Below are 22,661 nucleotides of genomic sequence, written 5' to 3'. Positions count from 1 at the left end.
ATTGTTGACCAAACACTAACAGAGCCAGGATTTGCTACTCTGACTCTTAGATGGGACAGATTTATCTATTCAGCTGGCATTTTGTGGTCTGTTCCTGCAATCCATCCTCTGTATGGGATACTGGAATACTCTCCACATTTTTTTTTTTTTTATTCACAAAAAGAATCATTTTATAGATAAATTAATGAAAAGCCTTTCCTGAGTAATAAGTAAGTTGAGGTAATGATTTCCTTAGTCATTTACGTGAGCATTTGTGTTTGCTGCTGACAGATGGTCCAGGAAACTGCAGTGCTGAAGTGCTGCACAAAAGGTTAACATGAAGGGCTAAATCCTTATCCTGTTTAAATTACTGTAAAAGTAATCCAGGAGCTCCCACTTTCTCTGGATTCATTAGGACTGGGATTTGATGAGCACTATTATACTCTTACACACCTGCACACTGTAGTTGGGAATTGAGAGAACATATGAGACACATCCCAAAAATTATGTTAAGACTATTTTGAGACTCAGCCTTTTTTTTTTTTTTTCCATTTTAGTTCACACTATGTTGCATTGTTTATTTTAACCAGCTGTTCGTCTTCCCTCTGTTTTCTTTTTGTGTGTGAGATGTCTAGCAACTGGTATTTGGGGCTGGGTACTGACTTCTTAAGGGTACCCCTCAAGAACTATGTGCTGCCCGGGCAACTTTAATCATTCTGGTTTTTAGCCAAGATTCTGGGCAAAGGCCTGTTAATGTCTCATGTAACATGTTTACTGAATGTTGCCCTAATTATGTTTTTTCTGTCTTCTAGAAAAGACTTTAAAAAGTAAAATTTAATTAGAGAGGTTGATTAAATTAGCTTGATTTGCTTTGGCTGTCTAATACTGTATATGCCAAAGTGAATTTGAGTCTGAAGCAGGCAGCAAGCAAGTTTTAGCCTGGATTAACAGTGTTTATAATCCTCATTCTACTGATTTTGCAGCTAAACAACAGGCCCAGCACTCATATCTGCATGAAAACACGTGGGATGTGCTCTTTGAAGATGCATCAGATCATGCATAAGCTGCTCCAGAAAAACCACATGTATTAAGATATGAAATAACTACAGTAGCACTGCCTTGGCATCCTGAGTGTGCTTTCACGTGCAGGGAGAGCAAACCTTGTTTGTTGCCCTACTGCCCAGAAGGGACAATTTGCAATAGTTTGCCAATGGAGTGAAGAATTCAGGAGACCTGGAGCATGGAGGGGTTGTGGGACAGAGCCCTGCTGGGCTGAGTGTGTGCATGGAGAGTCACTCAGCAGATAAACCCTGGAGGCAGTAGTAATTGCTCCCCTGGGAATGTGTGCTGTTACCTCTGGCCCAGGGGACAGGAGTGCCTGCTGCTCCTGCCAAGGCTGTGGACAGGCTCTGGGACTTGGCTCAAACTCTCACAATACTGCTGAATATTTATATAACATTTCCGTTTTTACTGGGTATTGTGCTTAGTTTCATCGCTCTTAGATGGGTTAGAAGCTGATGCTCACTGATGTGAGAGCTGTGGTCCTGAGGCTGCTGTGGCTTTGGGAGACAGCCCAGAGGATGCCATGATGCAAGGGGAATCCTGGGTGAGCATTGACAGGGAAGAGGTAGCTGGGGAGTACAAGGAGGCTGCTCTGTGCTGACCCCACGCTGCTCAGGGCTCCCTTAAAGCCACACGTGGTGGCGAGGAAACACACAGCAGCAGGAAAGCTGTTTAGGGTCCAGTGTAACAAGATTAGGGAGTTACACAGGTACCTGAGTGTCAACAGGGACCAGAAATAATGCTTAGGTCTCATTTGTATGTGTGTGTTTAAAATAAAAGCTAAAGCAGGCAGCAGCCCCAGAGATGGGTGTGCAATGCTAATGGGAAGCTTGTACCAAATCCTAGCTCCTCCTATTGTCCTCTTGGCTTTGCTGAAGCTGCTCTCAGGCTCTCTGGAGGGATAGATAATACAGATGATATGATTTATCATGTCAGTGCATACTTACAGAGTCCTTAATCTGCAGATTATTGTCATAATCGTTTGTAATGGTTTTTCTGAGCCATTGCAGACTCATATTAAGTCAAGTATGCTTCCTAATACATGTAATGTATTTTATGCTTCACATAGTATAGTCTATGTGAACAGTAAATAAGCAACTAGAAAATCTCCTGACAAAGTCAGTGAAGTCTTGCTGAGCTCATAGCAATCTGTTTCAATCTCAGAATCTCTTTTTAAAAAAGAAATCTTTCTGATCTGCATTTCAGATTGCCCCTGCACATTAATTTGCCTGCTCTGAGTGTCATGTACCAAATTAACTAAACCAGTGAATAGTGTCTTTTGAAACTACCAAAAAAAAAAAAAAGAAAAAAAAAAATCTGTGCAGCCAAATGATCTGTTGATCTGTCTTGGAGTGTATTTGCTCTTTGCAGAGAGAGACCTGGCATCATGTGACCAATAGCTGTAGATCAGCTGTCCTGACAAGCACCCACGTGCATTGTCCTGTCGTGTCCCAGGTGATGCATCTGCTGGTAGTGACTGCTGTGTGGCCCAGAATGAGGTCCAGCTGGCCAAGCATGACTGCTTGCTCCTCCTGAGCCACAGAAACCTTGTCAGCCAGAAATACCCACAGAGGGGTGGGTGCTGTGCTCTGGGAGCACTGGAAGGGTCTAGACTGGTACAGGAAGATGATCAAATGTGGCTCATTCTCTGTGAGCTAACCATGGTATGTTGGTGAAATGGCCTAGGGAGGTGTTAAATCTGGAAAATGGTCTCTAACTTTGGTTCCTGACCTCCTTGAGTATCTGACTTTGATGTAGCTGCAGAATGTGATAATTACAGGAAGTAAAAAGAGTGAATAATCTAACATACAGCTCTTGCCTACAGTTCTGTAGTTACCTAGCCTTGCTGGGTTTAATTTTCCTTCCCATACAAGTTTTCTTTTTTTTTTTAGTAGGTGATATTTTCATATCAAATGTTTGTGTCTGCTCAGTACATGAAATGCCCTCACTTGAGGGAGCTACTGGTGTAAGAAATATGCATTACCCATTTTAAACACTTGTGAAGCTATGGAAAAACATTTGCAACCCAGCTGAAAAATGCTTCATTTGTGGGTTTTGGTATCTTTTCTCTTTGTCTTTACTTAAGTGTTTTGAGCAATACATCTTGAATTTGTAGTGTCACTTTAACAAGATGCACTTCCCAGTACTTTATGGGCTGAAATGGCAGAAAGAAGCAGAAATTACAATAGAATTTACTTGAGAGGTGTCAGTAAGGACCATTGTGGGCCAAGCTGCATTCATCATGTGGGAACAAATTACTCCCTGAGTCAAGAGAGTAAAGTCTGAACCAAATTTTTTTTTCATCTATGTTAAAAATATATGCCTTACTTTAAATGGAAAAACATGCACAATGAGAACCATACAAGTTTTAAATGAAAGTAGCAGGAAAAGTTTATCATGACAATTCCTACCTGTTATCTTTCATGGGTTTATCAGGAGCAGGCAAAAATGTAGAAGCAGGAGAATGTAATGCTCTCTGAACCAGCTCCTCCCTCTCCCTGGCTGCCCTCAACACTTTGCAGGGCTTAAGCTGATATTCCAGTGGAGTGTGGTTTAGGAATTACCAAGGAAGAATATTATAATTCCACATGAAAAGTATTATTAAGGAGGTACCTTAATAATTCTTGCTATCATAGAGAAATGGAGGGGGAGTATATGTGTGCAAAGAGAGTATGTGAGAAGGAATTTTAGATAATCTGTTGTATTAAAATGATGTGACATACTTATTCTAGACAATACAACATATGTTTTTTAAGAGTAGTGGAAGACACCAGAGAAAAACCCCTTCCTTTGTGGCTTGTAAATGGAAAAAGCAAAGTTTCTGAAAACTTTGACGTCATTATTTGCAACAAGCAATAGGATGTTGACTATTACTAAGCAAACTATTCTAAAGGGGGTATGGGCAGTGTGCCTTGACTCTAGGCCAGTCATTCCGCTGGAGGTCACATAAGCACAGTCTGCACAGTGAGACAGAAGTGAATCCAACATACTTCCATCACCTGGGATTGAGATGTTTTTCTCATCTGCTGTACGCTTGTCAAAATCAGTGTAATAAAAAAGTCTGCGGACGATTTTTTTTCCTCTCAGACTAACTGACTATCCACTGACTCCGATGCATACTGACAAATGAGAGACCCAGTTTTCTCCATGGCATGCAGGCAAAAAGCACCTGAAGTGCAATCTCATCTTTATCTTGCATGTGAAGTGAGGGTCTGGAAGGGGCCCATTGCATGAACACCAGTGTGATATGACTATTTACACATTCAGAAAATCAGAGCCAGAATGTGCTCTGTTGGTTTGAACAAACAGGTTCAAGTGTTCATTTGCAGAAGAGCAGCACCTTGCAGGAATGAATGAGCCTCCTGGGACATCACAGGTCACACAAAAGTGTGCAAGACTTTAGCATGTCTGACACTAATCAGTTATAACTCTGTATCCCACAGGATGGGCTGACCCCCCTCCACTGTGGAGCAAGAAGTGGCCATGAACAGGTTGTAGAAATGCTGCTGGATCGTGGTGCCCCTATTCTTTCCAAAACCAAGGTAACTGATACTCTTTCCTGGTGGGATAATCCTTGCACATTTTTTTCTTTTTCCTAATGTAATTCTGTATGTCTCATATATTTAAGGGCTTGGCAATAACTTTCCTATTTCTTAGTTATTTAAAGTAACTGTGTGGGAGCTCTCCAAAGTGAATGCCGTATGTAGAGCACGTCTGCGTATGTAAAATGTGTTAAATCAAGATATACAAGAAAAGATTTCTGTGCCAACCAAAAAGGCTTGTGTGGTAGCCCTATCCCGCAGAATTTCAGTAGCTGAAGAACTCTGTGTCTATCCTGAAATAAATACACGGTGATTACAATAAATCTTCAGCTTGTACCAATTTACCCTAAGGCTAGAGAAGAGACAAGAGATAAAAATAGAGCAATGTCCCTTTGCAGAGACAGCTCGTATTTCCTAAGGACTTAGCCTGATTATCAGATTTTCCCCTTTCTGGCTTTCTACAGTTTATCATGCAAAATTCTTCCTGATAATTTCAAGTCACCTGCGCCAGGGTGCACAGATTGCTTTAGACCCAAGGGCTGGCATTAAAGGAAGCACTTGCCAGAACTCTCCTGGCACTGGTCTCTGCTGTTACTGCTGATTCCAAATCTCAGAGCAGCAGCCTGCTTTGCACCACTGCAATCCATGGCTTCCCCATTCAGGGATGACATTTGGGCTGTGCAGTTTGTTGAGGTTCTTTTCGAAGATAACCTTCCACTACATGTTTTTTTTTCTTAGTCTGTAACCAGTGTGTTTCAGCAACATTTCTGTTCCGTTGTTATTTCTTTTCTCTCTCTGTCATCCTGTCCTATTCTGTCTCAGCACCCATCTATATTCTGCTTTTCTCCTCCCTCCTTTTTTTCCCCCTTTACTGGATTATATTTAGCATTTGTTTGGGGAGGTTGGCACCAGCTTTCCTCTGCTCAGTGAGTCACAGGCAAAGGCTGTCATGGGTAATCTGACAGACAGTTTTCACCCATCCTCTGCATGTGGAATTTCCATGGGCTCCCACAGTCCTAGCTTGCAAACTCCATGAGCAGGGGAGAACCACAAGGGGCTGTCTAGGAACCTCTTGGGCCACATCTGCCACTTGTGGAGCCTAGAGCTCATACTCCAGGGAGAAAGGCTCTTCCACCTTCTTAGAAAGATCTTTTTATTACTTAAAGGAAAGAAAAAAAAAAAAAAAAACCAAACCACCACTAAAGCAAAACCACAAAATCCCCAACCAAACAAAAAACCACACAACAACAAACCAAACCAAAGGACACCTACATAAACACACACCCTATTTCTTCCATTTCCACCATTGTAAATGAAAACCAATCCTAGGGAACTACATTTCTTTGTTGAGTGTTGTTGTATTTTCAGGTGTTATCCCCAAGCTTAAGCTGCTGCTCAAGGACTGTAGGTTTTGAATTTGTGGCTCTTCCTGAGCAGACTCACACAGCCTAGCCCAGAGTTCACTAGACAAAATCAGGCAGATTACATGGGATAGTGGGTTAGAAATTGCCTAAGGCTGAGAGACAGACTGGATGTTGATCTGCAGCGGCTTATATAAACAACTTTTGCAAAATAAGAGCCCCCTCTGGAAGACGGAAAGCTGTTACATGTTAAAAAGTGAACAGAAGAAAGTGCAGAACTTCCTGCTTTTCCTTCTGATGTGTTAATTTTACCACTTTCAGAAGGTAAGCTAGGAAGTAGCTGTACCTCTGAATGGCATAAATGAATTCATTCATTTGGCACTAAACTGCAGTACTGTCCTCTGCAAAAATAAGTGGCTCCATTCTCTTCAAATTAAGTCATATATTATTGGAAATAGGACACATCTTTGAAAGAATTTGAACTTCACAAAGTTTTCACATGTTATATAAAACTCTTTCAGAATAATAACCAGGCTGCAGTTTGATAGCTATTTCCTGCTAGAGATGGTTTAGCATAGTGCTGACCATTTTTTGCACTGGAAGATCCTTAGATTTATTTTCAGGGAAGGCGGTGACTTAATGGATTATATGGGGGTTTCTACAGGCAAAATGAAAAGGGAATTCTAGTCCTGAACATGCCAATGATTTTGATGTAAGACGTTACATCTCTGTAAATAACTGTCCATCTTTTTTTAATTACTGGTTTACCAGACTTCTTTGGCTCTTTGTCTTTTTTCTTTTTTCTCACCCTAGAGTTAATGGCACTTTCCCAGATTAAAGCTCTTTGGCACAGCTACAAAATAAGTTCAGTAATTTTATGTTTACCTGGTCAGACTGTTGATACTTTGTGTCATCTCTATGGTCCTGTTTTGTTCTAAGGTTTTTCTATTTGGTTGTTTCAAGGTATGGTGTGACCTTATGGTCCTTAATGGTCAATATCTTTGATGAATCCTGAACTTTTTTCCCTTTTAATATTTTCTAGGCAGTCTTTAAAACAACAGTAATGTAAGAGTATTTGTAAAGTGTCTCCATCCTAAAGTTCCAGATCACTTCTTAGGGTCATTGTTGGGTTGTCTCTCACAAGAAGGATATGGGCCTGGAGAACGCTCTTGCCTGTAATATTTTTCTTTTGAATGTGGCATTGAAATACTGACTTGTGTAAGGTTATAGAGTATCATCAACTGCAACAGAAATAAGCCTGTTTTAGAGTATAACAAAAGGCAATTTGCCAATTATATTTTTGTCTTTTTTATCTTCTTTAGCATCCAGTCTTGTCTCTTACTTTTTTTGCGTAAGGTCTGGCTAGCTGCTGCACTTCTCTTGTCCATGACAGATTTTTATCAAGTATTTTGCTGATTTTTCAAATTGGCTCTGTTTCTTCCTTTCTTTTCCATCCATGTCAGTCTTTTTTGTACAGGTCTCTCCTATAAGGGAGTCCCATATCAACTTCTCAATCTCTTACTCCATTAATAAGCATGTTTTATTGGCTGTTACTGTGAAGAATGACACTTTTCACCTGAAGGATCTTTCTTATAAAAATGGAGCAGGATGGTGTTTAAAGTTTCATGATTTTTTTACTCTCACCTATAAAGCATCATCAGTTATAAACTGTTACCAGGAGGACTTGGTGACCAAGGGAAATTAATCTTTTTTGTTCTACTGTTAACTACACTAGAAGACAGTGAAAATATTTAAAATGTCTTGCTAGTATCAAGCTTCTATGCAGATAATTGCTGTAGTAGCCTTTGGGAATGGGAGAGAGGCTTATCCAAGCCAACATAAATCACAAGTGAGATGCCCATGAGATAATCTTACTTGAAAGATAGAACTGTGTCCGAGAGTATCTGTGTCTCAGCACTGCAAGTAAACTGCTCTCCAGTTCTGACAGGATGTGCCTGTTTGCTTTCACCATCCTGCTTCCATCTCGATTTAAAATAGAGTTCCACTGCGTATTTCCACCTTTCTTTCGGGTTCTGGCTGTTGTCACATGGCCAAGGGAAGGGTCTGTTTCAGAGCCCGAGTTCTCGGCTGGTTTTGCCTCGCTCCTTTGCCTTTGCTGGCTGCGGTCACATGAGGGCACTGCGTCTGTGAGCAAAGGTTTGTGTTTCCCGATGCAGACACAGTGTACTGGCAGTCACTTACAGCTTATAAACTATTGTGTGCTGCTACAAGAATAGCTTCTGCACTGAAAACTAATTTTGGCATCAGAAGAATCGAGTAAAAAAAAAAACCCTACAGCTGGGAGGAGGAGCTATGTACCACTGCTAACAAAGGCTCTTTCATTCTGGCGTATATTTTTAATCTTTCATCGTGAAATAGTGTCAGGCCTTTCAATTTTTTGAGAATTTTATCTCGTAGTTTTATTCTGGAAATATAATATATTTTGGCAGCTTGTTCAGTATTTTGAACATGGCAAGACACTAGTGCATGAGTCTCTCTCAGGTGTTTCCCTGGTGGAACAGCTTTACCACTGCTGCTGGTAGGTCACAGCATGGAGGTTTTGTTCAGAGATTTTTAGCCCAGTTGAAGCTTTTGGTGTTTTACCAGTGTGGACTGGGAAGAGTGGTCTCCGTAGCTGGATGATGTAGTCTAAGCACGTGTACAACCCAAATTCAGGAAAACACGAGTGGAGGGATGAAGGAAGGCTGTAGAGTTCACAGAGTGATGCTCTGACCTGTGCTGCCATGCCTGGTTTATACGGGCCACATTTAGAGTGGCGAGTTTAACTCAACTTTAAAAACCAGTTAATTCCCTGGCTGGAGTGTTAAAAGTCACAAAGTGCTGTTCCTCATGTAAATCTTGTAAATTGAGCAGCTTGTCTGAGGCATGCCATGGAAGGAAGCCACATTTAGAGCATGGCTGGTATGTTATGATGGTTTTTCAGTCTGGGGCTGCCTACAAACTCTAGCCAAACAAGCTTCAAATTCTGGAGTAAGAACCCCCATCCTCACGCTGAACACGTTAAGTTTATTTTGGGTTCTCTCTGGGCTTGTAAAATTCTTCATACAACAAACACTCCAAAAACAACGCGGAGGAGTTTCCCTTCTCTGAGCATCCTCTAACCCATCCGTGCTGGGTCTCTCTGTTGGCAGAATGGTTTGTCTCCGTTGCACATGGCAACACAAGGGGATCATCTAAACTGTGTTCAGCTCCTGATTCAGCACAACGTGCCTGTAGACGACGTCACCAATGACTACCTGACGGCGCTGCATGTTGCTGCCCACTGTGGCCACTACAAAGTCGCCAAGGTTCTCTTGGACAAGAAAGCTAATCCCAATGCCAAAGCACTGGTGAGTACACAGCAGGGCACTGCTCACAGCCAGACATTCCTGCACAGTTGTGCTGGGACTTAGTGGGAGTTACTTTCTGCCAGCTGATGGCTGACAGAGAGGCTGTGCTGTTATTGCTGCAGCCCAAGAACAAACGCTCAAGGTTCAAAGTGTTAATAATGTACCCTGCAATCAGAGAAGACCTTTGCTTGCAGACAGTCAGCAGTGATTTATGAATTTCTAGTGTAACTAGAGCACTTTTGCCTCCTGGTAGGTTTTTATGATTATGAGTAGATGAAACAGCTGCAGACATAACTGCTGTAGTTTTTGGTATGGAGAGAATCCTTATTTTCCAAGTACAGAGAAAATAACCAGTGAAGTTTAAAATGGAGGGAATGTTTATAAGTTCTCAGTGATGTGAAACAGTAAAAGGTAGGAATGAGTTACATAATGAGTATTTGTGGTATTCTATGTCAATAGAGTCATATGCCTTTCTACTTTAGAAACAACTTCAGCAGCAAAATACATTAGTGCAGGTAAACTGCATACAAACAGAACATATAAATGCCTTTTGTTCAAATTGCAATCTGAGTCCATTCTGTTTAAAATGTCTCTTTGATTTGTTCGAGAACTGTTCCAAACAAATTTACATTCTGACATGAATTGGACTGATTGGTTTCACAGCCTGATGCTAACTCATTTAACTCCTGAAATGTTCTGCGAGCTCCTGAAACCCTCATGAGCCAGGTGGGATTGACTCTCTTGAAGGCAGCACAGGCTCCACAGATTTCCTTCTCTCAGCCCCTGTGCTTTGTGTGGCAGATCAGCCTGCATTCAGGTGTCTGTGGTCAGGCTATTACAATATATGGAACACACCTGAGCTCACCCTGGACGTTGTCCACTGCCAAAGAGAGGGGTGAGAGCTGCTACCGTGGAACAGACAATGACATGGACCTCACATCATAAAACATACAATATTCTTTACGATATGGCAGGTAAAAAAGGATGATTTTGATCAGGTCTGAGGGACCAGCTCTGCCAGTTGTTTTCAGAATGTTCTGCAAAGGCTCTGTTGTACCGAGCAGCATCAGCATTCAGTGCTCTGAACTGAATTACTGTACCAGTTGTGGGTGCTCTGGACAGCCTATTATCCTGATTTACATTTTTTTCTGGGGTATCATCTTGCACTAAATAAGATGATAGTTCTAATATTTACCCCACTGCACACATCTTTTTTAAAGGAAGAGGTGAAGCACTTCTAGTTGCAGTAAGCTGACAGGGAATGAATGGAAAAAAAACAAACAAACAAACAAACAAAACAAGTAGTAAAAATAGTTTAGAAGACGTAAATTCCAGAGCCTGTAAAAAGTAAAGTGCTTTTTTAACCAGCAGTTCTGAAAGGTTGAAAGAAAACGAACCAAAAAAACCCACCCCAAATTCCCAAAAACTCCAGCAGAAAACCCTAGCCAGTTCAAAGTGAACATGGTAAGCAAAAAAAGAAGGGTTTGATAATTTTGCATGAACTGAGATTTTTTAATAAATTATTGGAGTGGGCAGTATATTTCATAATTAAAACTGGATATATGAAATAGATCTTTATCTTCTTATAATTTTTTACTTTCCATTACATGAAAAATATAGCAATACCAAAATAAATTTGTGAGTTGTTCCTTTAAAATGGAAAAATCTATTTTGTGAATTCCATAGGCAGTTCTATTTTTTAATTACATGAGGGCATAAAAAAGTGTGTTCTTATTTCCAGAATGGTTTCACACCTCTTCACATTGCCTGCAAGAAGAACAGAATAAAAGTAATGGAACTTCTTCTAAAGCATGGTGCATCAATTCAAGCTGTAACTGAGGTAAAAAATGGTCTTTCCATGCTTGTCTGCTTTTCTTACAAAATTCATTGTATCTGTACTGATTAATATTTCAGTATTTCTGAAAGAGCATGGACCAACTAAGTTAATGATTATTTTCAATGAGATATTATGAAATAATAAAATTGAACAATAAAGTCAGTTGCCCTAATGAATCACAAACAATGGATATATGTTGGGATTGCAGTGAGAATAACAAGTGAAATGTAACAAAAATGGCTTCCTAAAATCTAGCATTTCTGCCCATTTTCTTTCTGTAATTTAAGGCCTTAAGGATGAAATTTGCTCTGTTACAGACATCGAGGTGAAGGCTATGCTTTACTCAAGTCCTGTTTTAAAAGGTGGTGTAATTCAGACCTTGTTTTGGCTTTCCACAGAGAAGTTGTATTCTCCCACCATCATACATCATAAATCAGCTAGAGAGAAATCAATATGCTGTCACTTCAGTCAGCATGAGAAAGTCTGCACCCAGTTCTTGGAACAATTCTGAGATTAATTTAGTACCTATGGGAATTTTTATCTCCATGTATGTATAGTGTACCAAGTTAGGAGATGAGGAAGGATCACATATATGAATGTGTGACCACTGTGGAATGGGCCATGTTAGAAAATGACAGGGAATTCCATGGATTAAACAAGTTGCAATGGGGAATAGTTCATCTCCACAAAATAGAGTTTGATTCAATGTGTGTGGGGTTAAAAGCATTTACTAAATTGTTTGAAACAGGTAAAAGAATTTACACACTCAGCCAGTTATTCTGCCTTCCTGCTCGTTATTTGCTGTTCTACATGAGAAAGGAAGATAAATGTTTTCCTCACTTCTGTCCTCTGGGACCTGTATATATCTGTGGGGAAGCTACCTAAACCATGGGGATTTCCAGAGATCCACTGAGCTTTCTCCTCCTCTTGGTAGCAAAAAGCCCTTCTGAAGGCTCTGGCTGACTGTTGGTACAGCTGCAGGAGCAGCTGTGAGAGGCTTTAGGGTGATGCTACGTGGGGAAATACTAACTACTGATTGGATTTTTAAAGCAAAATCCTTGAGGTTATGCCCTGCTGGATGACTGCTCCCTTTTTCCCCCTCTCCTCCTCTCTCCCTCTCTTTCTCTCCAGTTGGGCTTTCATATGCTTTATAAGGGCAGCGATGCAGATTCATGATGGTGATCTTTTTTGCACAAGCTGAATGTTTCAGAAAGCCTTGCCTTTGTACCAGGAATGCTTCTATATATTTTTTTTTTTTCTCATGATCCAAGACAATATTTAGCAAATGCCTAATCTTGATCTTGCTTAGCTATGGTTGATTTTGTTGATCGAGAACCACTGAATTCCTTGAACGTTTATATGTTTGCTCATGAACCGCAGTCATAGGTGCTCCCAATCCTGTGTGCCTTTTCATTTAAGCTCATGTATGTGGTTTTAAGAAGATAAAACCCTCTCAGAAGAGCAAGCAGCTGGGTTTACTCGCTTTAGAAAAATTTATGTTCTCCTCATGATGTTCTTGAAAAGGTATGTGGAAATAAGTATTTTAATTGAGCTTTGGTCTGTTTTTCAGTCGGGCCTAACTCCAATCCATGTTGCTGCCTTCATGGGACATGTAAATATTGTATCGCAGCTAATGCACCACGGAGCATCCCCCAACACTACCAATGTGGTGAGTCACAGGTTTCCTTTCTGCAAGGCAGGACTGGGAATGAATGCGTGATAATATCTGGGAGCGGTACTGGGATCAAGTGCCTAATTCTGCTGCCCACCACCCACCTCCATAGCACCTGTGGCTGGTGCTGGAGTCATGGCAAAGTGCAGCCTGCTGACTTCTACCTGGGAGATGCTTGGCAGGTTGAGGAAATTTCCAAAGGGGCTGACCCTAAGCAGGCTCGAATCTCATGATTTTCTGAAGTAAAGAACGAGAACATACTGTAGCTTCTCAGATGTGATTTTTGAGACCTGTGCTTGACTGTTGAGCACTCTTTTCCCAAGACCCCGGGGGTCTGCCATTTAAGGAAAATTCAACAGATTGCAGCAGATTGTGGGGACATATTGCCTGTGTCCATCCAGCTGTCCAAGCACACTCCTCTGCTGGCTGTGTGCTGTGTGCCCCAAGGCTCCCGGGGCATGTGTAAAAACTGAACTTGCTCTTAGATGGGTATTTGAAAGTTGGCAAGTGGAAGAGAAGCAGAAGCATGTTGATCCTCTTCATCAGTTTGGCCTCCTTTTCACTTTTCATACACAGGTGCAGCCAGAAGTCAGTATTTTGTAAAAGTCTTCACCTGCTAATTCTATTAAATTACATAAAAATGCAACACCTTTTGTTAATTAGCAGATGTTTGTACCGAAAGACACATTGATACCCAAAAAAATAGAAACTGCTTTCCCTCCTGAATTGTTCTGGTTTCCTTGGATTTGTCTTTCATTAAGTCCATGAAGCCTTAGATGAATGTACTCAGTAATGATTTTTAATGTACTCAGTAAGTAATTTTTTTCCTTCCTGTTCAGCTGCCTCAGTGCTTGTCAGATAACAAATGATAGTAGAGGCATAAGGCATTACAGAAGGCAAGCCAAATATATGTGTGCCTGAATATACAAAATTTGAAATAAATATTTTACTAAATTCAGCTCTATTTAAAAGGACATAATTTTAACATTGCTAATAAAATGCTAGTTATATGAAAATTGCACTGTCTCTTTTCAGCAAAAAATAATGACAAACACTCTACTGAGTTGGGAAACTGACCCTACAATAAATTGCTTTGCAGCACACAGTGTCAGGTCAAATATTGATCTAATCTTACATCTTACAGACAAGTACAGCAGAGTTTTCTAGCGGAGATCATTCTGAGCTGGGTCGCCGGTGTTTCTGTGTTTATGAAGCACGCTGGTGTTTGTTCTCCCTGCAGTGTGTTTTTAATTCTGTTCTGTTTTTGCTGCTGCGTGCAGAGAGGAGAGACAGCGCTGCACATGGCAGCCAGAGCTGGCCAGACAGAGGTCGTCCGGTACCTGGTACAGAACGGAGCCCAGGTGGAGGCAAAAGCCAAGGTGAGGAGATGGCCCAGGTGGAACAAACCTGGATGGTCTGTGCTGGACAAAGCAAGCACTCACATTCATCTTGTGTGTGCCCTTCAGGATGAGGAAGAGGTGAAGCCAAGCCTTTGCAGTGCCCACTGATACTTTGTTATGTACCCTCTTACTGTAGCCACGAGTGGTCTGTAAGAGACAAGGCAGAAGATGTCAGGTTGATATCATTCCAGTTTTTAATATAAATTATCACGTGTTTGAAGAGTTTGTTTTGATGTGGGATTTAAGGAGGGAGAGGAGTTCCTCAAATCTGCTTTTATTTCAGCAGAACTGGAAACCCTCGGCTTCTGGTGTTCCCTGTCATGTCCCTAAAGCAACAGCCTGTATGTATTCAAAAATAGTTAGACTTCTAAAGAACACCACCTCAAGGAAGGAGGCACAGTGAGGGGACATAGCAGAGGGCTGGGAAGAAGGAACAGATCCTATAGAAACATTTGCAGTTGAGGAAGGTAAGGGTGGAGGAAAAAGAAATGGTCATGAGGCATGAAGGAACATGCAAAATTATGGAAATCAAAGAGTTCCAGGAAATAGGCAGGGCAAGGAGATAAATGGGTGCAATAAATAGCAGTCTTAATAGGTAAACTCAGGAAATATTTTTCCCCAAATGGTCATAAAATGGATGTAACCTAAAAAACAAATAATTTTTCATTGTGAAATTATTTGTGAATTGGGTCACAAGTAAGTTTGCTGTTAAGATTATCTACTTATAAGGAACTCTGACTAAATATTTCTAGCTGGTACACTTTATATCTGCAAGGAGCCTGACAATAGAACTGATTCATGTGGTTTGTAAATCTCCAAAGACAGTCTTGAAAGTGAACAGCTCGTGCTCAGAAGCAGTCATGCAAATATTTTCTGAGTAAATTCACAGAATGATTTAATTTGTGCAAACTGCCATTGCCTGTGATCAGTTTGTTATCATAAATAACAACTAAATGCAAGCAGTAGATTATACACCAGTGCTAACATCAGCTGTGAGAAATTTGTGGGAAACAGGCACAAACTGGAATCATTTAAGAACCACAAAGATGCTCCCCCAGTCAGAGAATTGCCTTGCAGAGGAGCAGCATTTATATCCTGGCTTGCTCCCATCCTAAATCCAGAGGTGTAAAATCACTCTTGGGCATGGGCAGAAGTCTCCCTTGCAGAGAACAGGACGTTTCTCAAAAGGTAGGAAATTCAGCAGGGGAAAATGGGAAGAGAAAGATGCTTGGCCACACTGTTGTGATAGTGTGCTTAATCCAAAGATTGTACAACAGAGAAGGGGAAGGACAAAAATACAAAAACAAGATAATGAGGAGGTGAGAAATTGCCTCTTAAATGCTCGGAACAAGGTCACAACACCCTAATATTTTCAGTGAAGGAAAAGAAACCGTGAGATTCATGTCAGGGAAATGCCATACTTAAAACTATTCAGATCATTGTCTTCTGAATGAGAAGCAGAAAATGACAATTAATTTCCACACCATGCTCTATCATCAGTTACACTGATGGAAAATTTAACTGCAAAATACCAAACATTCACCAGTTAAAAAAGCACAAAATTATGTTACTTTATGCAAGTTTCCAGGCAATAATTGATGGAGCTATTAAATGTTGCTGTGAAATATAGAAGAGATCAAGATGAGGAACAGAGTTATGCACTAGCTTTGTTTCAAGAAAGGTCTGCAAAGCAAAGTGAGGCAAATCCAGATAAGGAAGAAAATTGATCAATTTATTAACTTTTATGGATTATGTCACTGTCTGGAATATTTTTTGATGTGCTAACAAAGAGCACGGTATCTTTATAATATGACACCGAGAAAGCCAGTGTGCAACATTCACTAGCTAAGACCTCAGTGGAATTAATGCTCGTGTGCAATTTTGAAAAGTGACAGAAGGTGGGCAAATATCTCATGTCCCAGTGTGAGGGGCAGTTTCCTCACGCAGGCCTGTGTCGTTCCCTCTGTGTCCAGGATGACCAAACGCCGCTGCACATTTCTGCGCGCCTGGGAAAGGCAGACATCGTGCAGCAGCTGCTGCAGCAGGGAGCGTCTCCCAACGCAGCCACCACGTCAGGCTACACGCCCCTGCACCTCTCTGCTCGGGAAGGGCACGAAGATGTGGCTTCTGTTCTTTTGGATCACGGTGCATCTCTGTCTATCATCACCAAGGTGAGAGAGCTGCAGGAGTGGCAGAATCATAGAGCACACCTGTAGCAAGGGCTGCTTGTGAATTGAATGCTGCAGGAGTCATATACATGTACAGTGTGTGAGCTACGTTTTATTAAAGGGTACAAAGCTTCACGCTTGTACCTCGGGACCTGATGTTTAACACATCCCAGAGACCAGACATGCATTTTCTTGGAATGGAAGGAATGCAGGGCAGAAATTCCAGGCGGGTGTTGATAGGCTTGCCCTTGGGTCTTTGGTAGTGTGAAGAAAGGAACCGACTCTTCCCTTGTTTGAAGTAGATAGTGCTTTGCCTTGCAAGAGAAGGGCCTCCAGACCCCACAGGGCATTTGGAAATCTGCAGACTTGCTGCCTGTACTCAGGACTATGTAAGGGGGTGGATTGAAGCAGCTGCATCCTTGCAGATCAGAGACAAACCTTGTTTGCCCTGAGAAAGAATGCCCGGGGCTGCTATATTCCTGCTTTCTCTTACAGAAAGGATTCACTCCACTACATGTGGCTGCAAAGTATGGGAAAATTGAGGTAGCCAACCTCCTGCTTCAGAAGAATGCATCTCCTGATGCTTCTGGAAAGGTAGGACAGAAGAAACCACTGCCACTTGCACACCAAATATCTCAAACCAGATAATAATTTATTAATGTCCTCCTACCTACTTACCATCACACTAGTATCCACAGCCTGGGTTTAGCTGGAATTGGTTTCATGTGGTATTCCAGTCCCTGCTGGGGCTGCCAAGAGCCAGCAAACTCTCGACAAAGTGACTTTTATTGTCATTAATTGACAACAAAGTGATGTGCTCTGCATTCACATCTAGGGGAATGGAGACAAAGCATTCCCCTGTGTTCCTATCCAGACTATTGTCAGTCCTTATCAGAGCATTTGGGTAGCTGGCTCTGCTTCCCCAGGTTTCATTGGGGGGGGGGGGGGGCGGGGCATAGGCCAATAGCACCTCAAGCTTTTTAAACCAGCCCAGCTTGGATTTTTGCAGATCCAAGGGGCAGTTTACTTACCCACTGCAATAAAAGGAAAACATTGCCAAGGGTGTGACCTCCTTACCCTGGGGGCAGCACAAATTTGTGCTTCTCCATTCATCTTCCCTGGGAAAAGTGAATGGGGCTTTCACAGCTCGGGAAGGATTTCCAAATTTGTTTTATTTTTTGATTCTAAAAGTTCCCACAGACTCTGGATACATGAATGAGTAACAAATGTGTTTTTTCACCTTATCCACTGGAATTTTCCAAACGCCTGAGTTTCCCCTGGAAAGGGTCTGTAACAGCACTTGTTTGTTCTGCATGTTCTGTTTTTAGAGCGGTTTAACACCACTGCATGTAGCTGCACACTACGATAATCAAAAAGTGGCCCTCCTTCTGTTGGACCAGGGAGCTTCACCTCATGCCTCTGCCAAGGTACAAGTACTGGCCACTCTGGGGGAGCAATACCCAGGCTTTTTATGTCACTTTATTTCCTGTCTACCCCTGTTCTTTCTAGGCTGTGTATGTTTGCAGTTACAGGAGGCTCAGTGACCTTGTTTGTTGTCTCACATCCACAAAGCTGCTAGAATAATCCTGCAGGTGAATAAAATAGCAATTAAAAAAAAAAAAAAAAGCAAATAAAGATGCAGAAACACTTTAAATCACCAGTTTAATTTCAGAAAACACTGAGCCTTGTTTTCATTTGTCCAGCCTCTTCAGTAACTTCTTCAAGCTAGACAACTTTGTATCTTTGCATTTTAAGATCTGTGCAGGGCAAGGTTGGGGTTGAAGCCCAGCTATGCAGGGGTACTTCTGTTTATGCCACAGGATGTCATCTGAGGCCAGATAAGTTTCTCAGCACAATACACGTAATTATTCATGTGCTTTGCAATACTTCTACCGCAGCATAAATGGACTGGCAAGAAATAAGACTAGTCACAGCCCTGCTTTGATTGTAATTTACTGCAGGCAAGACAATGCCTAGTGTAAGGTTTCAGAGGATATGAAAGAATAAGTATGTAAATTTATTCTAGTAGTGCATGAAACAAAGAGAATTTAGAGAAGCTTAAACTATTTCTTTTGTGGATCCCAGTTTTAAGTATGGGATGGATAAATACTATAATCAATCAGAGTATAATCAATATTTGAACAAGAACATTAGGTAAAGCAGGATGGAAACATATGTAGGTTAAAGCAGGTTAAGTGTACTGTAAATACCTCATTTGAAGCAACCCAGACAATTTCCTTAAGTCACTGCACAAGAAAAGCCCTGTGGAGAAAGGAGGGCTAATGGAAAAGCCAGTGCTGCAGTTAGATGGGCAGTGCTCCTTGATTGCCTTCCTCTCACACATGGCTGAGTGCAGCCGTGGCACTGGAGCCCTTCTGCATGGCTGCAGGAGAGGATGGAGTGTGCCACGCATGGTGGGTCCCAGCGTTTGTAGTGCAAGGAGGGGGAACTTAAATAAACACGGATCGCCAGCAGCAACGGCGCAGTTTTAAATCAATGCTGTCGATAGCGGCAATCTGCCAGAGCAGTGCCCCAGGGGGGCAACCAGAGTGATCTCTGATCTTTCACTACTGCAGCACAGCACTCTCAAATGCCACTGGGGGAAGGAAGGGCCTTCTGAAGAGGATGAGAAGGCACTGACCCAGTTTTCACTGAAAGAAGCTGCCAGCGGGAGCTGTGCATCCTGTAGGGGCAGGGATCGCAGCAGCCCCTGCCAAGGGCTTGGGAAGTCCAAACCAAGGTGGAAGCCTAAAGACTGTGGTACAGCATTGCACAAACCCATGTGTCAGGTCACCTTAGCTTCCCCATCGGTAACAGAGCAGTTCTGCAGCTGCCACTTCAGGCCTCCAAGTGCCAGCTGTAAGTGTGCCTAAAAGAAAGCATTTGTTAGTGTTCTGCAGCAAGTGAGCCATGGCAGCAGTAAGCAGAGCATCAATACTAAATAAAATTAACCATAACATGTTTGTTGCTTCAGGCACCCACTATGCACTCATCCAAAAGATGATGTTGATAACAGCAGATGATTTCCTGTGCTTTTTGTAAATGTGGTCCAGTAAATAAATGTTATGTCATATCTCATCACTGGATCCACAGTTAGTTTCATCAGTGGTTGCCTTTCCTTTGACACTACTGTCTTTAACACTGATCTTAAGAGTGGCTCATTAGCCAAGCCTAACAAAATTTGCCTTGAAGAGTGATAAGTGACAGGGTATGGGAAATGGGCATGTCAGAGCACAGTGATGTGGAACAGTTATCCCGCTGAACCATTCTTCTCTTTCATAGGCAAATATTGTGCCTAATTTCATGTGCAGCTTATCCCTAATTTGAATTTGGCATCCACTTTACAGTTCCTTTTTTCCTCGCCATGCCATCCCCAAAGCCTTAGTTTTCCTCTGTCCTTTCATCTTTAACCATTTTCCCTTTTTCCACTCCTTTCCCTGGCAGCCGGAATAACTCAATACCCGTCCTTCTAAACTTCTCTGTTCCCTTCTCTGTCTGTGCATAGTGACAGAGTGCTGCCCTTATGAGGAGAAGATGCAGGCTGGGACTGAGCTGAATTTCAGCTTTTAGTTTTCAGCTCTCTTTTTGCCTTCCCTTGGCAACCTGCTGCTGTCCATTCCACTGAAAGCAATATATGCTCATTTCTGAGGAAAAGGCTTGGAAACTGCATTTGTTATTTTATATAATGTAATATGAGCTGCCTTTTAAGGAGTTATGTTTTAGGAGATATACAGGATTTAGCATGTACCATTAAGGATTTATTAGGTGCTCATGTGGCAGTGGCTGTTTTACATGGCAGTATCATGCAGGAAGTCTATGGGAGAGGATTATGTTTGTTTTTCTTGAAGCACTTTATCTTCAAAGTGAAAATGCAGTGGCCATGTGCTTCCTTTATTGATTGTAGCACTGTGTTTCCTGAGTGTCGCTTTCAAATTCCTTAATATCCAAGATCTGAACTGAATCTGAATTGAATTTTGAAGGTTACAGAACCTTTTCCACAGGAAACTAGCGCTGTGCATCTCTTGCTGCCAGGTTCCTATTAAAGCTCTCTTGTAATCATTTGTGAGCTCCCTTGTATTTATTCCTTGCTCATACCTGCATTGCCCTGCATCTCTTGTGACCTCCCTTCCTTTTTAGACCAGCCCTGCTGCCCTGTGGGTGCAGGGAGGAGCCCAGCCAGCTGAAAGCTTTGTGCCTTTAGGTAGATTTTATTGGGCTGGGTAATCTGAGATGCAAATGGTACTTACGATGCCACACAAAAATACAAAATGGTTTATGCAGCTTGGGTCTCATCCCCCCTTGACCATGTCTCTTATTCAAGTGCAAATGTGTGCACATTGGACATTTACTTGAAAATGAGGGCTAATACATTTCTGAAAGACAGAAAGTTCTTGACTAAACAGTCATTGCAATCTGTACCAAAAACTGGTTGTACCTCCATCAGAGTTTGTGTGCTAATCAGTTATTCTTTATATCCATTTATCTATTTTCTGCCTGTCTTTTTTTTTTTAGAGTTACAAAATTGTATCATGCAATAGATACTGCATTTTTATTTTTAGTAGTGGGCTCCCTGGGTGCACATATTGGAAGGAATAAAAAGATAAGGAATGCATGACTCAGAAGTTATATGTTTCAGTTTTCCCTTGATCTGAAAAAAACCTGCTTGTCAGTAAGGTTTAAGGTAAATGTTGCAAGAAAGGCCATATTTCATGTGCATAATGCTTTCATTCACACTGGGAAATGGGTAAAAAAGCCCAAACAATAACAGCTGTTCTGAGTTATGAACACACATCCTGCTCTTCTGTTTGTTAAAGATTTTATGTACATTTAGGGAAAAGGAGCAAATGTCTATTAAACAAAACTCAAACTCCTATTGCTATAGATTGTCCTTTCCTGAAAAGATATTTTTTCCCCAAATTTGAAAATTTACTTCAGAATCCTCCTCTTTGTAGCAGTACTTAAAAAAAAAAAAAATTGCCTAAAGGTCAGATACATTGGTTCATACAGCTTGTTAACATTGCATTTGGCTGTGTTTGACAGAATTCACAGAGTTGGGTAGGTACAGAAAAGTGCTTTAGCACCTTGTTCAGTGAGCAGCTCGCAATGAAGTGCTTTCTGTTGGCAGAATGGTTACACACCCCTGCACATAGCTGCCAAGAAGAACCAGATGGACATAGCAACCACCCTGCTGGAATACGGCGCCGACGCCAACGCCGTCACCCGGCAGGGCATCGCCCCGGTGCACCTCGCCTCCCAGGACGGCCACGTGGACATGGTGTCACTGCTGCTCTCCAGAAATGCTAATGTCAACCTCAGCAACAAGGTGAGTGTCCCCCCTGCCTGGGGATAAGGCCGTGTAAAAATGGGATGAGGAGGAGAGGGCCCTGCAGTTAAATTTTACCCCCTGGGATTCTGCACGTGCTGAAAGCCGCTGCAGGTGTCTGAACACACATCATCAACTTTCCTAGCAAAGAGCAGCATGCCATGTCACACTGAATGAACCTTTGTAGTACTCAGGGTTTGGTGATAACACATGCTGCAGTGGAATTTATTAATCCAGCATTAATTTATGCTAGTCTGCCAAAACATGGCCAGAGAGAAAACATCTTCCCCCCCACAGGGGCTACTGGGGCTGGCATCTGTCATTTATCAGACTCTAGGAATATGCCTGCCCCTTTTTCAATTGTGTAATTGTAACATTTGCTGTATTTTTTTTGTATGTTTTTTTTACTTGTGACATTTTTAGCACTATAATATTTTATGACAAGAAATGTAACATGTACCAGCAAATAGTAACAAATACTACCACCTCATGGTAACAGCTGACTTGTTCAGGGATGGTGACTTTTTTAATGGGATAATAACAGCAACTTTTTCTGAGACTGTGTTCCTTAATATAAATGATTCTTCCTCCCCAGGGTGTGTTCCTTAGCCCACAGTGACTTTTGGTGTCATTTCTCCTAGTGATAGGATAGGAAAGGAAAGTTGATGTATTTTAGTTTAGGTGTGAATTCATAGGCTATTAAATCTGCTATACAGTAATGTTTCCAGCAGATGTGCAGCCTTAATTCTTTAAATGCCCTATTAGACTTTGTTATTTGACATTGTCAAGTGTAGTTTCAGAATGGATTTGTGTGGCTAGATTAGAGAGGCAATAAAATTTTTTATTCATGGAAAATATTTCTTATTCTCAGCAGGTAGGAAGAGAGAATGCAGAATCCTCTGAGGCAGTGGGTGTTCTGCACAGCGCTGCTGTGTTTTCCTACTTCTGACTTTCCAGTTTGATTATT

General features: G+C 41.6%; 1 protein-coding gene across 1 annotated transcript in view; it reads left to right on the top strand.

Moving 5' to 3' along the window:
* The window catches only part of ANK3 (ankyrin 3), a 306,368-nt gene that overhangs the window by 191,826 nt on the left and 91,881 nt on the right, over positions 1 to 22,661 (top strand). Inside the window, exons 11-19 of the mRNA XM_053948490.1 lie at positions 4,485 to 4,583; positions 9,097 to 9,294; positions 11,036 to 11,134; positions 12,702 to 12,800; positions 14,084 to 14,182; positions 16,177 to 16,374; positions 16,867 to 16,965; positions 17,700 to 17,798; positions 21,497 to 21,694. Of these exons, the coding sequence (XP_053804465.1) occupies positions 4,485 to 4,583; positions 9,097 to 9,294; positions 11,036 to 11,134; positions 12,702 to 12,800; positions 14,084 to 14,182; positions 16,177 to 16,374; positions 16,867 to 16,965; positions 17,700 to 17,798; positions 21,497 to 21,694 (1,188 nt within the window). The remainder of the gene's footprint in view (positions 1 to 4,484; positions 4,584 to 9,096; positions 9,295 to 11,035; positions 11,135 to 12,701; positions 12,801 to 14,083; positions 14,183 to 16,176; positions 16,375 to 16,866; positions 16,966 to 17,699; positions 17,799 to 21,496; positions 21,695 to 22,661) is intronic.

The sequence above is a fragment of the Vidua chalybeata genome, chromosome 8 (assembly GCF_026979565.1).
Source record: "Vidua chalybeata isolate OUT-0048 chromosome 8, bVidCha1 merged haplotype, whole genome shotgun sequence".
Lineage (NCBI taxonomy): Eukaryota > Metazoa > Chordata > Aves > Passeriformes > Viduidae > Vidua > Vidua chalybeata.
This window is presented reverse-complemented; position numbering and strand designations above follow the sequence as displayed.